General features: G+C 40.3%; 2 protein-coding genes across 5 annotated transcripts in view; one reads left to right on the forward strand and one right to left on the reverse strand.

Moving 5' to 3' along the window:
- The first annotated feature begins 842 nt into the window (after positions 1 to 842).
- LOC118406644 (gastrula zinc finger protein XlCGF57.1-like) lies at positions 843 to 5,108 on the forward strand. Its single transcript, XM_035806869.1, has 3 exons — positions 843 to 897; positions 2,024 to 2,805; positions 3,831 to 5,108. The coding sequence occupies exons 2-3, from the start codon at positions 2,032 to 2,034 to the stop codon at positions 4,917 to 4,919; spliced, it is 1,863 nt and encodes a 620-aa protein (XP_035662762.1). The 5' UTR covers positions 843 to 897; positions 2,024 to 2,031; the 3' UTR covers positions 4,920 to 5,108.
- Positions 5,109 to 5,500: 392 nt separating this feature from the next.
- Positions 5,501 to 17,597, reverse strand: part of LOC118406659 (synaptotagmin-7-like) — a 45,660-nt gene continuing 33,563 nt past the window's right edge. For 3 of the 4 annotated variants that reach the window (XM_035806904.1, XM_035806903.1, XM_035806906.1), the window contains 7 exons: positions 16,856 to 17,027; positions 12,103 to 12,252; positions 11,061 to 11,187; positions 10,342 to 10,511; positions 8,676 to 8,790; positions 7,994 to 8,193; positions 5,501 to 7,120 (listed from right to left, as the gene is read on the reverse strand). In XM_035806904.1, the coding sequence (XP_035662797.1) occupies positions 7,016 to 7,120; positions 7,994 to 8,193; positions 8,676 to 8,790; positions 10,342 to 10,511; positions 11,061 to 11,187; positions 12,103 to 12,252; positions 16,856 to 17,027 (1,039 nt within the window). In that variant the 3' untranslated portion in view covers positions 5,501 to 7,015. The remainder of the gene's footprint in view (positions 7,121 to 7,993; positions 8,194 to 8,675; positions 8,791 to 10,341; positions 10,512 to 11,060; positions 11,188 to 12,102; positions 12,253 to 16,855; positions 17,028 to 17,597) is intronic. The other variant, XM_035806905.1, reaches the window with a different exon arrangement.

Here is a 17,597-nt window from a genome sequence, read left to right on the forward strand (position 1 = left end):
TCCCCCTTCGCTAAATGCCGTACGGTCCCTAATTTGCATAATTCATGTCTGAAGATATTCACCTTTTTGACCTACATGTGTGAATGAGCACGTCACCGGAACGTACTGCGCCTGCGCGAAAAGTATAGACATGCTAAACCTTGCTAAACCCCCGGTTTACTAAAGGGCCGCATTTAAGAAAGTACGTGCGTATATAAGGGTAAAATCCCGTGTACGTTTTGCATGAAACCATGTCTCTAACATATACTGTGCAACAAGCGAGATTTCAATGCAACGTTGACCAAACCAAGCCCCAAAACACCACGGTTCGCGCAGGCGCAGTACGTTCCGGTGACGTGCTGTGTGAATGCATCATCTACCAGGTACCAGTGAGGAATGATGCAGTTTTCTCATTAATTATGCAAATTAGGTCAGGATTAGCATTATTGACATCCGTTGATGTTCCTCTTGAACAATTTGCAATTGTCCAGAGTATGAAGTACCTGTTATTTAGAAATATAAATTTTCTTCATTTCTATGCGGGGGTCCCGTGCTCGAGGAGGTGCCTCGACCACGTTAAACAGCCTCATTACTCTTACTTGGGGTACCTACTGGCTGGCAAAATACACCAGATGATTATTATGCAAACCTAGTCCTAATTTGCATAATCAACATACCAGTTTGTTGGTCTCCATCAAATTTACATGTAGGTTAAAAAATCATGAAAATTGAGAACCATTTATATAATACGTCAACCGGAAAATTTAACATCATTTTTGTCGAAGGTGAAGTTGGAAATTTCCTTCACACCCCTGAAACATAGTGGTACAGCCCAGATCATATTGTTGACCTTTGCCCTCTGAGGCCGACATTTGTCTCGATCGTGGCCGTGGGAGCAGACGAAACAACGTTTCCCAGGTAGTTTCTGCCGTTCCTTAACTTCCTATTATCTCTAAAAGTAGGTAAGAATGATTTTGTGGTGTTTTGCTAGAACATAAAGAAGTGAGTATTGGACTTTGCAACTACATATCAAGAAAAATTGGTGGTGCCTTTTTTACGAAATTATGTGGGGAGGGGGGCGTTTGTTGTGAAAGTCGTTTAATTCGTTCAAGGAGATAATAAATTCGTTATTGTGCCGTTTCGTATAATTCAGGGAGTAAATACAAATGTTCTGATAATACTTGCGTCATATAATTTATGAATTCAACTATATCTATTAATAAAATCAATTTCCACAGTGACACACGGATAATAAACTCACATCATAGGCCCAGGGCTGCCATCGACTGTGCCCCACTGTCAACCGACAGGAACCAAGGACGTTATGATATAACGTCCTTGCAGGAACGGACTAACATGTCTGTACTCTCAGACTTACCTCGGTTTATCTCTAAACAGTATGCTCGTGCGGTTTTCACCAGTATCTTTACCAGAAATACACCGACACTTTGAAATAAATCACAACTGCGTATACCATTTTTTTTACTTCATCTAATAGTATGTTGTCACATAAAAGCAAATACGCACAGGAGTCTGCCTGTAGAAAAAAGATTTCGTGGCATCGACGGCTTGTTGTAAAAACAGAAGACGTCAGGCTTTACTGTCCAGAATTTACAGATTGGGATCCCTTTTCAATGTGTTTCTAGTAGTATTGACCTCAGAATATCTATCTATACTCCAAACTAGCATATGTACTTTCCAGACAGTAATACTTGGGCTTGGTTCAGTTCAATCCTCTTCTGTACCCAGTGGTACGTAAGGCTTCAGGAAGTTCTTCCATCATTGTCTGTCAGCAGCAACTCTGTGGGGCCCCATCCAATGAGAAACCCCATTTCTTCACCTCCTTCTCTATGCAGCGCTTAGCTTGGTAGCCTGACTGAATCATGCCTACAGCTGCCTGCTCAACATCTGCCGTCCCCCTAGAGGATGAGGGTAGGGGCCAGTTTACAGCCTGGGAGAGCAGAGTTTGCAATTTTTAAATACACAGACTATGGTAAAGCTTATATGTTATTGACTGACATTGTTGCTGCATTTTCAATTCCAGACATAGCCATGGCCCTCTCCCAGGACATGACCTTGACCCCTGACCCCCAACCCCTGGCTCTGTCCCAGGATGTGACCTTGACCCCTGACCCCCGACCCCTGGGCCTGTCTCAGGACGTGACCTTGGCGGTTCTCCCCAGACTGTACATGGAGGAAGTGGTGTCTGAACTGGGCAGGAGAAACATCAGCACCGGGGACGTCAACAACAAGGAGCTGCTGGTGGCTGTGCTGAGGGTTGTCATGGAGAAGGAATACAGCGGGACGGGAGGGTCGTCAGGGCAACCCAATGTCACAGACACACACACTTACGTAACGAGTAACGGTGCAACTGAAATCTGCTTCAGTTTCGAGCCAGAAGACTCACACACTGACTCTGAAGATGGCATCAACAGTAGTAGATTACAGGAGAACAAAGATGCTGAAACCGAAGCTTCTTCTACTGTGGTCATATCTTACACAGAGGAAGATAGGCCACATGAGGTATCTAACACCGAGGTAGTCTTAGCCACGGATGCAACTCCAGCTTTCAGTCCATCCACCAATATTAATGAGACAAATGACAGAGGAACGATGGAAGATGAAGTTATTGAAGGAGTGAGAGAAGGAAGAGAAGAATCAGTAGAAGAACAGGCCAGATTAACCTCAGAAGTAGTAGAGAATGACTCTATGGACCAGACTGATACAGTGTCATATGCAGAAGTTGACTTAACCTGCACTTCTGTTGCAGAAATGGTAGTTTGGTTGCCAGGGCAACAAGGGAACAATGGAGCGCAAACTGTACAGGTGAGTACAGTATATATTGGCTTCTGTTGGTCAATATTGATGAAGATAAACTCATATTTCATATCAGCCCTACAACATTGGCTATGGCAGTTCTACATGTATATGAGAATGACAGTCTCTGCCACATGTTTGTTGCAAATTTCGTTCTGTGGATCCATTTTTCTTCTGCACTACACATCTGTCTACTTTCTCCTAATTTTAGTTGGTTGAACAGTGTTCATCTAGATTTCTCTTACTGGAATGGTCATTAATTATAAGTAACTTAAAGTATGTAATTAAGTCCTACCAAAGAAATGTGGAAATGTACTCGGTACAAATAGCAGGAAATGTGCATAAAAAATCCATAATTTGTTTTCTGAAGAAAGATATGGAATGTGAATATTTTTTGTAAATGTAGATATTCTTCCTAACAATTTTTTGTGAAATATTGAATTTGCGGTGTCTGCCAATTTGATGATCAATAAATTTGTTAGTGCACATATGGGATATATCATTCCAAGAGGGTTGAAATCATTTATCTATTTCATTTTAAGACAGGCAGGTTGGTGACTCCTTCAACTTTTGAAAGTTCATTTCCAAATGGACCCACCGTATATGTTTAATCAACTTAAAAGGACAAGACTAAGGCATGATCTAGACACGGTTTTTCCCGATATCGGCGAGCCAACAACCTCTCGCCGACAGCTTTTTTTCAGCATCTAGATGGAACTGCAATATCGCCATAAAGATATCGGCAGAATTTCTCCCGAAAGGTCTGGACCATTCACCCGATAGGTTAGCAGGGGTCCCCGATAGCTTGGCAGGGGTCCCCGACAGTTTTCGCACGCATGTAGATGTGTCCCGACTTCGGGAGGGCTCATTAGCATATAACGCGGGCTCATTAGGCTATATAGCTGTTTATGACTGCAAGTGCCACGGGTGTCCCGCGGCCAACGTTCCAGATCCCTTCCGACGTCTCCACAGATATCAGCAAAAACTGTGTCTAGATGGGGCCTAACAAAGATTTGTCAAATTATTTTTTACAGTTTGCTGAGGAGGAGTCAAGTGGTGAGAAGAAATCCTACAAGTGTTCTCTCTGCGACTACACAACCCGTTACGCTTCAAACCTAACGAGGCACAACCAAGTGCACTCTGGGGACAGGCCCTTCAAATGTGCCCACTGTGACTACGCAGGGGGGTCCAAAAAAGCCCTGAAGCAGCACATGTCCCGCCACACTGGTGAGAAACCACTGGGGTGTAAAGAGTGTGGGTTCAGGACGGCCTACAGGACAGCGTTAGACTATCACCTGAAGACTCACACTGGGCACAAACCCTTCATGTGCGACAAGTGCGGGCACCGCTCTGCCAACAAAGCCAGCTGGCGAACACACATGAAAACTCACACCAAGGTGCCTCTCAGGTGTGAAAGTTGCGGGTACACCGCATCCAAACCCTCATACCTTGCTGCACACTTGAGGACTCACGACGAAGAGAAACTGCTGAAGTGTCCAGACTGTGACCACGAGGCCGTGGGAAGAAGGGAACTCCAACTCCACATGAGGACCCATTCTGGGGAGAAGCTGTTTGCCTGTGAGAGGTGCCCGTACAAGTCTCGCTACAAGTCTGGCCTGACAAACCATCTCAAGACACACACGGGGGAGAAACCGCACAAATGTGAGCAGTGTGGTTACAGGGCGGCACAGAAGGCAACCTTATACAGACACATGAGAACCCACACAGGAGAGAAACCCTATCCATGTACAGTATGTGGTCGCAGCTGTGCTACTCAATATCTTCTTCAAACCCACATGAAGTCCCATCAACCCAAAGGCCCGCTGGTGTGTAAAGACTGTAACTACAGGACCATGCACAAGGCAGACATGAACCGGCACATCAGAACCCACACAGGGGAGAAACCCTACAGCTGTGAGGAGTGTGATTACAGGGCGACTAACAAGTCAGCTCTGGTGTTCCACACCAGGATACACAAAGGGGAGAAACCCTTCAGATGTCAGCTTTGTGACTACGCAGCAGTGAGGAAAGACTTGTTAACTGCACATTTACGGAGACATGCAAAGACTTTAACTTACCACCAGTGCTCTGCCATACATGTAGAGTGCGTGCATGGTAAGTGATTCTGTTCTTGGGCCAGAAGATTATTGTGTTCGAATCCTGGCTGTTGCTTAGACTCAGTTGCAGTCTTCGAATCTGGGTTCGCGATCTTCAACGTTAGCTGGGTTCTCTTGTGCCGGGAAGGGGAGTTTGCCGAGGAAGGGAGTATGCTGTGAAAGGGGTTTCGGGACGGGGCAAAATCGCTATCACGGCAAACTTTCATAGCATACTCCCTTCCTCGGCAAACTCCCTTTCCCGGCATAAGAGAACCCAGCCAACGTTGAAACTCGCGAACTCCCCCAATAAAAACCAGCCTCGTTCGAAGACTGCAACGGAGTCTAGCTGTTGCTAGGGGTATACATAATATTATGTAATTCAATATGATTGTAATTCAGCAGTGATGGACCTGTTTCTATTGTATGGTTGTTTCATTCTCAGTGCTTATGCTTAAATGAATACAACTACTAGTATGTGTAGGGAGATGCCTTAGCAAATTTACAAAAAAAGCCCTTGGTGACTTTTATAAAGGCTTTTTTTGTAAAATAACTTGTATAAGGATATATGTCTAGGGATTTGATATAAAGAATGGACACACTTCAAGTCATATACAACAGTTAGTCCGTTTATTTCTGTACAAACACATTTTTTATCAAAAGTCTTCAGACGTCTAGTCAACACCTAACATATAGAAATTTAAATAGTCAAACAACACTGTTACAGCTCCCACCAGGTATCTACTTCACAAAATAAATACATTTAATTTGTACAAGATAGGTTCACTTTTCTCTGAGATTATTCTTAACACACTACACACCTTCTTGACTTTAACTTCTTAAGTTTCTTTAAAGAAAATATTTCCCCTGCCTGTTTCCATACACACGACTTTATGTTCTTATCAAAAAGACAGTCCAGTAATGTCGCAGTGGTAGAGAAATTTATAAATGTTTTACATATTATTAAACATCTAACAGCAAACGTAGGTACCACATATAAAATAAGTTGTGAATGTGCATATTATATAAACATGGAAGCTTAGCCATAGTGATATTTGGAGAAGTTAGTTTGGGTTTTCTTGTTCAAAGTACATATCTTGTGGCACAAAGACAACATTTAAGTATAAGACATCGCATGATACAGAAATCGAAAATTACAGTAAAAAAGTTTGCTTTCAGAGTTAAGGATGATATTCCATTCACAGCTACACTTGGTGTAGACCTACATACATGTACATGTTACAGAATTTTCTCAATTCCTTACTGAAAAGGTAATTTTACTAATTATAATTAAATATTAATTTTATCATAAGTTTTGTCTAAATTCCTTTACTGATAGCATTATTCCCAAACTAAGGTGTACTTACAAGAAAGGAGCAGGATAAAGGACTATATAGAGCATTTTCAATGAAAGATATTATTACTGTATTTCTTTTGCTGTTTTAGCTTTGGTCCCATTTCTTTATCCATACAAAAATTTCTGGTGGGAAATATTCAGATATGATTTCATCTAAAAATGGCACATTTTCTCCTATCCTCAAAATAATTTACAAATTCAATATTTTTTTTATATTCACAATTTATCTAATGTCATGATTTTTACACAGGGGAGAAAACATGTTACGTTATATAATTATACTATGCATAACATCATTATAGTCTGAATCCCTTAGATATTTCCCAATTGCAACCAATTTACAAAATGTGTCTCAGTTTTTTATAAAAAAAGTCCTAATAATCTCCTGGCCACACATACATGTACAAGATACCAAAATATACATCTGCAAAATAGTTTTACAGTATAAATACTTTGCATCTAGACATATGAAAATACCCATCCACCCGTCTTATTTACGAAAATACCAATTTCTCCCAATTAACAAGTATTATGTATTACACAGCTTTTAAAAGGTACCGAACTGAAGGGAAGGCCCCCAGTAGAAGCAAGGGGTTTAAAGCACATATTAGCTTCTTGGTGAGAGATTTTCATTAACATATTTAGAGACTGTGAGAGGGAGTATGACTCAGTTCAGTGGTCACAAGTTGTAGCTCCTTATATATACATACTATATGGCATCTATACAGTTAGTATGGCCTAGCATAGTCTAGGTTGGGGAGAAAAGCTCCTATTTCTTGAGACCATGCCACATGGCCACCGGTTGTCTTGGTTTGGAGATCATCTCCTTCCAGTGTTTGGTCTCCAGAGGGCCGCTCCGAGGGGCCAGGCAGACCTGGAGAAGGGAATTAGAAGATGTCAGTACAACAGAAATACATGACGGTCACACCATAAAACTTTTTAAAAGTCTTTATACCTCCCCTCACATTAGGCGAAAATCGGTCGGACGACGAGTCTGCGAGCTCTAAATTACGAGGAGGCATGACCCTGCTGCCGACGAAGAAATGGCAGAGTTCCCCCCTTCCCGTCAGGGTCATGCCTCCTTGTGATTTAGAGCTCGCAGATTCGTCGTCCGACCGATTTTCGCCTAGTGTGAGGGGGGTATTAGAAATACTTCTGTATGTAAAGAAAATGTTAGGTATCTCGGGTATTACTGTCACGAATATCTTTCACATATTAAGTATCTTGTGTTTGCTTGCTTCTGTTGGATGTTGAATACAAACATGTACTTCCCTCATCGTCACAAGTATCTGAAGCCTGGGTACCATCTGGGAAGTAGTTCGCTTCGGCATTTATTATATACTACAGGGCTCTATAGCCAGCATCCGTTTTCCCGTCAATTGACGGAAATTTGCTGCGTGTGACGGAAAAATGTTAAAACCAATCCGTCAACCTTGCCGGACAAAAATCCTTGGTGGAAGCTACAGACGGTTTGGGGACGCCGTCCACGGCTGTAAAAGCCACACACTGTTTGATTTGCTATTGTTATTATTGTTGACGAAGTGTGTCGGCGGCCTTTTGCATACAATAATCTCATTAAAAACCCGTTTTCAAGGTCTCAGTTCAGTTTCTGTAACTCCTGGAATAGTGTTTTTGTCACAATGGGAATTGGCTGACGGAAAAAAATTTCGAGCTGGCTAGAGCCCTGCTTGGATGTTGTGTCTTGCTGAGCTACCTTTTCTCTCAGTGTTACAAAGTCTTGTCTTACCTTTCCTATGACATCATTTTTCTTGAGAGTGTCCTTGTCCATGACTGAGATGATGAAGCTGGTTTCCTTCATCTTGTCCATGGGGATGTCGAAGATGAAGGACTCGTTAAAGACGGGATTCAAGCAGCGCTTCTTACAAGACGTCTTCTTCTTCTCAATCTTCTTTTCTCTGTAGACTAGCCAGATCTTCACATAGGGGTCTGTAGGGGGGGAAAACAAAGGTAAATTTCGGCTGTCTCCAACAATTGAATATTTACATAACAAAGTACTGTCAATGTTTTGACCAAATTTACAAACATTTGATCTTGTCCAGTACTAGAGAACTGAACTATATTCAGTTCAAGATTAACTTAAACAAAAATTCTAAACAATAGGAAATCCTAAAAAAAGTTCAACAAACAACGGCGAGGTCTTCCAACATTGGTCGCTTAGATTTATCTGGAACAATATTTTCCTGATTTTACAATGTCACATTTTACAAAGAAAAGATTATGCATTCCTTGATTTATCAGCTTTTTTTCTGTCAAATATACATATTACATAGACTATACATTGTACATGTGGTACATGAAACATTGTATTCAACAACAAAATCTGTTGGAAATTTCAAATATAGAACTGTTCACAAAAGAAACCTCCAAAGTGAGAAGAGCTGCACTGTACAAGCATTGATGATGCTGACCTGATGTGCCTGTGATGTCCATAGCCTTGAGATGTCTGGCCTTCATCACCACGATGGTGATACGCTGGGCTGTGGGCTGGTAGCACAGGGATACCAGCAGCTCCCCCAGGTTATCCTGAATGGAATTGCAGCAGGTTAGAAAAACTCACAGTTCCTTTTAAATCAAGACTTATGATTGAATTACCAGGAATAGTTTGAAAACTTTGTTACCTTCACCAAGACTATGTTTTGGGGCTGTGTTTGAAAAGTTCTCAACGCGAATAGCCATTTTCGTGGCTTTCCCGTAGACCGCGAGAAGCCACGTACGGGGCTTCGTACGTCACGTTTTGGATTTTGAACTCCCTGCCCACCATCATGACGAATCCCACAACTAGAACGCTGGTAATTGTAAGAGAACCAATCAATCAGAAAACATACAGCATTTTGACTTCATTCAAACCTTATGTGAACGTAATCCAGACGCTAGATTATCATGAGTGCTTCAGGGGCCTCGTCTGCCGATAATGAAGATTTAGTGGAGGCTCCCACCAGCGGGGAAAGGGAGGAACAACAAGGTAAACAACGGGGTTTTTTTGTGGAATATGTGCTGATGTCTCTTCATGCCAGGTTTGCGGTTTCGTACTGCTAATATCTAGCTGCATTTTACAGGTTTGCGATAGCGTAACCTGAAGGTTTTACAGGCTTGCGATAACAAACCTTTTTTTTTCAAATTTTTTTTTTTAGATATTGTCAGAGCTTGTAGTTATACTTATGTGAACATATAAATGAAAGTGGTCGGAAGTTGTACTATTTTTTAAATAATATTACTACAATTTTTCCTCAACAAAACAACAATTTCACATGATAATACAACAATACATTGGTCAACAACAAAACATGTGATTATTATAAACTATATTTTGGTTTTCTCCCCAGCATCCAGCAGTGACAACACCGATGAAGATGATGAGCAGTGTGAAGATGTTTGATGCCCATCACATAATACCAGCATTGCTCTTGTATTATAAATGTATTTGTGTAGTTTCAGGATAAATAAAGTATTTTTTTGCCCCTGAATGGACTTTTTATTTTGTGAGACATGTTTTTGTTTTGTTTTGCATATTTTTTTTTTGTTTATTGTTATTACTATTACTACTATCAGATTTATGGTATGATGTTTATTTTGCTTTTATTGGAAAGGCCAGTCTGTGAGCTTTCCAGAAATATATAGTTTTCCTAGTCTACTCCTTACATAGCAGCTGTAATAATAATTAACAAAAAGTACTAATTGACACCTGTATAGACTGAAATTATATGTCGTATATGGTATACAGGAAAAAATTTTATGACGTGCTGAGAGGGTTAAGTCTTTATGATATTTGGTATGATGAAAGGCGTTCCCAAAATGAAGACATGATTTAATTCTGGCCTCCTGGCAGATTTTCATAGTACCGCAGCAGGACTTTGGTTTTCGACTTGGTTTTGGTATCTTGTGTGCTGGACATGCTGTATGGCCTTGTTGTAAATTCAACTGAGGGGCAACGAAAATGATAGGTGGAGGTAAAATCTGTCTGGCGCGATTTTCTGACTGTTACTTACAGTCCAGTCCAGTTATGCAGAAAAAAGCATTTTGAGTCCTTGCAATGTTGGCACATCTATTCCACTCAAAAGGGAAAGTACAACTTACATTTGAGTTGGGGCATGGTCTGAGGTCCTTCCAGAATGTGGGAGACTCTGTCAGGTCCACCTCACACAGTGGTAAATGAACCTCCCCTATGGGATCATTCCTACTGAAGCGGTCGTAGTCAAACACTTGTAGGTACAACACTCTGTGTTGGAGCTTGTCATACGGAAAACCTGGAGAACAATAGAAAGTATTATCTGAATGTCATAAATATTAGTTGACAATGTCATTATAGTATGAATCTGACCAGGCCCTGTATTTGAACCAGTATTAGGAATTTTTGGAACCTCTGCAGTGTTGGACAAGTTGTAAAAAAAACACTTAAAGCAAGGGCAGTACAAGTGTACATAAAATGATAAATGGTCTCCTGGCTCATACAGCTATGCACTGGCCCAAATTGAAAAGACACATTTCTATGCATTTTTACTAGCAACGAGGAAAATCTTTTGTTTTCAGTAAAGAAAGCACTTGAATATTTATCTAGTACAGATATGGGTCGAGACTCTTCCAGCTAAACTGTACATATTTTCTCCTATATCTATCTATTTAATATATAGAGAGAGATATATAATTATATATATATGTGTAGATATATATATTAACTACAGCCTTTTGCTGTCTTCATCATAAGGGTAAAATTCACAAGTTATGCTTTTGTCTTGGATGCTCCTTCAAAGTAATCCCGGAAGACGTACAATGTATATCACAGTACATGTACGTACCTTCAAACTGGAAGGTCTCGTTCCAGTGTGGGTTGAGATTCCGTCTCTTGACTTTGGTCTCCATCTTGTTCTTCTTGTCAGGCAAGAGGCAGATTTTCACAAAGGGATCGCTTGTGCCGCTGAAGTCCTGGAAGATTACGTAACAGAACAGTTGACTACAGAGCACCGTATGGTTGTCATGACTTTCTGGAGCATAAATCTACTATTGGCCACAACAACTAACCTTTATATAGTACACAGATACAAATATCTGTGAGTGAGTGCATTTTCTAATTTTTGCCATCCATAGTTAGTGAGACCTTACGATAATAGAATGTCTTGGTCTGTTGTGTGTAAAACTCCATAAAATACCAAATTGAATGTAAAATTTGCAGAATCTCAAAATGCAGAATGAAATAATTTCATTGATGGTAAAACATCTTGTGAGGATACTTGGTCCCAACATTATATCAACTGCATATTGCTAGAAACAGAAAAGAAGAGCTTTTCATAATAACACCATGCTTGACTATACAGTAGCCTGGATAACATACCCCAACCTCAAAAATATCTTTTGTGTTGCGGTCTGGGAACATGGCTGTAGAAATGTTCTCGAAGGCCCTTGATCAGAGGGCGGAGAACCTAAGATTTATGACCACTCACACCACAGGTAGCCAGCTACAACACACCACAGTTGGTCAGTAGGCTATCACAGTAGCGAATCAGGTACTAAGTGGCCACTGTTATGGATTCAAAAAATACAGTTGGGGGTCTTTAACCAATCATGGCAGGGGTGTAATGACCTCCTGCTGATCCTGCTGATCCTACTGCTGTTCTATTGGTGGTGTTTTTTGCCCACTATAAGGTGCAAAATTGAGAAGAGTTCCTATCCCATCAGGCCAGACCCAAGCACGATAGATACTTGAGATCGGGCTGGGGTTTGGTAACCAGGCTAACTATACAGATGACCTCAATGAAATTTTGCAGGCCGATTTGAGCTTTCATGAATAAACAAACTTTAAGGTTCAAACAAATTTACAAACAGATAGAATGTTGTGCCCACCTTTGCTGGCAGCTCCACCGCTCTCTTGATGTGCAGCACCAGAGTCATGGTGTCAAAGTTGTAAGACATGCTGAACTGGATCCTGCCCAGGTTAGCTCCCGGCTCGCTCACGGCTTCCTCGTTACTGTCGCTGCCTTCATCATCGTGGGACTGGAGAGGACAAGCAGACAGGAGACTTCTGATCAATACTTCAAATTCAGCAACCATGGTGCTATTTTTAATATACTTGTGGCATAAGACGCGGCGTAACGGGTTCAGAACTAATACTGTAAGTTCATTTATGTTCGCGAGCACTTAATTTTGCGAGTTTGAGCAAATCGGGAGTTCGCGAGATCTTTGAGTTCGCGAGTGGGTGTTTCAATTATTTTTCGAAAGTTACGTTACGATCCGGTAGCGAGTGCCCCCCTCCCACCCACACCGCAACACTAGTCATGCCGTCAAAGGCGGCATTTACGCCTTAGGGTTCATAGTTCCCCTTCAAACAATGTCTAAAGTTGGTGTACTCAATAAAAAATGTGTTTCTACCGAGCCACTGTCTCATTGTTTAGCTCATTTCGGCCGTGATTTGACGACAGCGCACGGAACGCAACGGGGTCAATGACCTCTGTTATGTCGCAATCACATTTGCCGCATAGGCTGACGGGATACCCCACGCCAAGCCAAGCGACGCGGGCGCCATTTTGAAATTTTTTTAGCGTGAAAGACGGCGCTAAGTTTTAAACTTTCAGCGTAATTTGTGGACACAAGTTGTACACAAGAAGGTGAAGAGTTTATCTCTCCCATATTTACAGTAGTTCTAACTCAGAATTATGAAACGGACGTCTTATATTCGGCATGTAAGCGGAGTGAAGTTGTGTTTGCCACGTTTCTGATAAAAAAGTAAATATTCCCCGGCTGTTATTGTTGTAAACCTGCTGCAATTCCATAGCCTTCCTTGTATTTGTAAAGACCAGTACTACTCAGTTTTATTTTTTTGTTTCGTTCGTAACTTGTAGAAATCTAGTAAAACTAGGACAATGTACTAACTTAGTAAATTGGATCCAGTAAATTGTTATCGCAGCGCAGCCAATAGTCACGGCGTGTACGTACTAGTAAACAAAGCCGACATGTTTCTTTTTTCTCCGTTTGCCAGTGGCACATTTCTATACAACAATGACTCCATGTATCGTGTATGTGTTGAATTAACTTTTATTTCGGTTTGAAAAGAATAAATGGTCTGTTGTCAGTTGAGTATTGTCATCGGTATAAGTTGCTATCATAGTAAACACGTAGTTGAGACTGGATCATTTGGACGGAAGGTGTGGGGAGGGGGACGATGTTGAACATGCATGTTCGCGAGTAGATGACTTCGCGAAGAGAAGGTTTCAGCGAAATACGCGAACTTAAAAATCTCGCGAACTTAAATGAACTTACAGTAGGTCCCATATAGGTTTGATACTCGCTATGCTCCGACACTGTGCGACTATGAGAAAGGCACTGTACATGTACATTTATACGACCATGACTGTGGACTGACACCCACTGCCTCTATAGCTCTGTAAATAGTGACTGCCAAAAAAAGACACATGCAGGATTTAGTGGGTACAGATGCTGACACCTGCAATATTTGCCAGCAAGAGCCATGAATATCAATTTTGTTTTTGTACAAGTAGGAAAACAAATGTCATACCTGACCGTGAAATATTTTTAGCTTTTGGAAAAATCTTGTTTTATTCATAATATTGTGAATTTCTCGCTGATTCTGTCTAACACAGTTTTCCCTAGTATGGCTCTCAGATGACAGATATGCATTAAAGCTTAGGAAATTGAAGACAAAAAATGAGATTTTCTTCTCTGGGACATTTATTTGATTTAGGTGAAAATGGTAAAAATGTTATTCCGTATACTATTCAATGCCAAGCTTTAGTGTTTTAAATCACATTGTTCATGTAAGGTTTCTACAATGTGAAATTCACATCACATTTCACCTAGACTGTAATCACTGTGAGCCCTGAGATGAATACGAAGCAAATGGGCATTACAAGAAAGGCCAATATTGTTGATGTGCCACAATACACTATCAGACAAATTTCTATGTGTCTTAAGACATTGATAGCCTCTGTTGCTTGCAATAAGTCTCTGGGCCATCATCCTTAAATGTCACATCAAAAAACTGACAGATGAAAGCTAGAAATGAAGAACAATTTCATCTTAAAAGCTTTTCATAGATAAAATTCTATTCCAGGCAGAAACCAATTCTCAATGCAACCTACTTCTACAGCATCTCCAGGAGGAATGGGTTAACGAACTTTATTCAGGCTATACAAGACGCCAGTAATTCTCCGCCAGAAGAGTCGTGATAATGTACTTTGGGGGATCTAAGGAACTTGCATGTGCTTCCAAAACAAAATCATACTAGTACTCAGTACTAGTAGTATTTCATTGAATAAAAGGAAGCCAGAGGTTCATTGTAACCTATCATTGTAAATTTCATTGTAAATTGTTAATTTATTTGTTTTATTTTTCAAAATGTTTGGAATAATGCATTTTTCTTCCCATGTCGTAAAGCCCACAGGCTTGCTATGAAAGCCATTAGGTATAGATAACAAAGTCAAACTCTGACAAGAAAAACTCAATAAGACCACAGGAAATGCTTGCTAGAGATGAAAGTTAATATCATGACAATATTTCCTAGGGTGAAAGAAAAGCAGAATTAGATTCTAATGACCAATAATCAAAGTACAATGTAATGAAAATACTTTGTTCTCTTTGCACCAACACTAAGGATAATATCACATTATAGTCATAACAAAATCTGTTAATGGACAAATTAAAGAATAGTGAAGAGATTTGAAAACATAAAAGAAATTTGAAAGAACTAATTATGGGGGTATATTTAATATTTAACAAGGTTGAGAGGGAATGTCATTTTGTCCTCAAAGTACTACCTTTAATTTTCTCACAATGCACTGATTGACAGGGAATGGACCAAGCTTCATATTTGATGATGCTTTGTTAAGTGGCTGATATTTGTCTGGTAAATGTTACATTTTCACATGCCAGGCTTTGGGAAACTGCCAGTTGTTCTTGTCTACCGTGTGTTTGCTTTATCTTCTGTTGTTCAACAGAATCAGACAGGTGCACAAATAGACCAGACATCTCCAAGTTTGCTGAGCTCTTTAAGATTGTTTTTTTAATGCGACTACATTTGAAGACTTTCTAGAAGCTTGGATGCCACAATGTATGGCAAAGTTTCAATCACTGAATGTTGCTCCTTAACACTTAAGTCTAATTCACTGTTACAGTATCTTGTACCCTTAGTGTCACTGAAGTCAAGTGAAGTTCCAATTCCTGGGGACACCTTAATGTTACATTAATCGTAAAGATTAAAATCTAGTATTAGATTATGATCAGTCAAGTAGTCGAGTAGTTAGCAGTCTGCACCAGTTCTGAAAATCAACAAGAAGGCAAACCAACCAACCAATAACTACTGTAAACAGGGAAAGGTATTCAAGTTCGTATTACTGGTGTTAAGAAAATAGGGCGTTCATGGTGGTTTTTAAGTTGATGAAACTACTGCCAGGCAAGGTTTTTCTGGGAAGATGGGGGGTTTGATTGGGAAATGTTTGCGGCTTTAAGTCCGTTCGTAGTGAAGAGATCACAGGAAAACCACAAACATGAAACCACCACAAACATTTCCGCATTCAGAGGAACTTCCTCCAATACTCAAAACACCAACTGGTACAGATCACCCCAGACCAGTACAGACCAGAAGACAGAGTAAATGATAAAATTAATGCCTGGCATGGGTGCCTGCAGGGTTTTAACTCAAGTGAGGGTTTTACAGGGTTAAACAGGGAAAGGCTTGTGGTGGATTTAAGTTCCTGTTGAAGACGCCATATCAAACAATATATAAAACTACCACAAATATTTCTACTTTTACAGTAAGTTGCGCAGACGAGCACAGACCAGAAGACAGAGTAAGTGATAAATGAAACTTTTATATACTGGCAAGATGGCCATTTTACAGGGTAAACAGGGAAATGCTTGTGAAGGTGTCACAGCAAAAACCACAAATATATAAAACCACCACAAATATTTCTACTTTTACAGAAACTTGAGTAAGTTGCATAGACAAGCACAGACCAGAAGACATAAATGAAACTTTTATATACTGGCAAGATGGCCATTTTACAGGGTTTAACAAGGAAATGCTTGTGCTGATTTTAAGTTCCCGATGAAGACGTCACAGCAAAAACCATGAATATATAAAACCACCACAAACATTTCCACTTTTCCAGTAAGTTGCACAGATGAGCACAGACCAGAAGACAGAGTAAATGATAAATGAAACTTTTATATGCCGTTTTATAGGGTTTAACAAGGAAATGTTAATGTGCACCATAAAGTAAATTTAAGTTACTCAAGCAACTGGATATGGTTTTGGAAACGGTCAGACGTTTCGGATAGAATCCACTATCCTTTGTCAGTGACACTAAAGTGATCTGGAAGAAACAGGTCTTTTATACTCTTAAACTATGAATGAAGACAATTTCAGATGCCCAATAGGAAACGTTGTTAGACAATTCAGACAGAAGACAATTTGGATTCCAAAGAAAACAAAGGTAAGGCAAAATGCTAATGTGCTGATTTTAAGTTCCTTATGAATACGGCACAGCAAAAACCACAAAATAAACCACCACAGACATTTCCACTTTTCCAGTATAAAGTTGCACAGACAAGCACAGACCAGAAGACAGAAAGTGTGACCTACTGAGGGAGAGAGTCGGAGGCTGAGTGACGGCATGGAGGAAGCGGACAGGTTGTGCAGCGAGAAGGGATGGACCTTGAGCGACGTCCCGTTTTCCGCTGATTCCTCCTCGTGCCCGTCTGCGTTCGGCTGGACGTTCCCGCGAAGCATCGCCTTTCCTGGAGGTCGCTCAAACCTGCAGGGGATGGGGAAAAATGTCAGTCTTATTAGATGTCATAGAAAATAGCTGAATACTTGTTATAAGTGGTTTTGTGGTTGCTGTTATCATTTGTAATACAAATCTCTGTGATTATGTTTTATCAATGTGGCAATACACGTAGAATTGTAGATTTGGTTGTTACAATAATTATATTTCAGCCATACATAGTATGGTGAAATATATTGTATTCGTAATGTTTCTTTCTTTCTTTCTTTCTTTCTCCTGTCAAATCTTCAAAGTGATTCATCTCCGCCGTTCTTGGACCGAATGACCTGAAATTTGGCACAGGGGTAGAATGGGCCAATACCTTAATGCTTTTTTCTCAGTTTTTTCATATCTGTCTCTAAAATGATTTTATTGAGATTTTTTGGTCAATTTTAGACCAAAACCGTATATTTTGGCCCCTGTACCCTGGTATTACAACCAAATGAGCTGACATTTGACAGAGATGTGCCTTGATAATGCTCCCATATAAATTCGATAACACTTTTGGTGTACAGTACAACAAAATGCTTATTTTTGCGATTTTTTGACCAATTTTTGACC

This window comes from Branchiostoma floridae, chromosome 19, assembly GCF_000003815.2.
Source record: "Branchiostoma floridae strain S238N-H82 chromosome 19, Bfl_VNyyK, whole genome shotgun sequence".
NCBI classification, from domain to species: domain Eukaryota; kingdom Metazoa; phylum Chordata; class Leptocardii; order Amphioxiformes; family Branchiostomatidae; genus Branchiostoma; species Branchiostoma floridae.

Coding starts and splice junctions, on each gene's coding strand:
- LOC118406644 (XM_035806869.1), top strand. CDS start 2,032: ATGGCCCTCTCCCAGGACATGACCTTGACCCCTGACCCCCAACCCCTG. Junction 2,806..3,830: donor ATGGAGCGCAAACTGTACAG/GTGAGTACAGTA, acceptor TATTTTTTACAG/TTTGCTGAGGAGGAGTCAAG.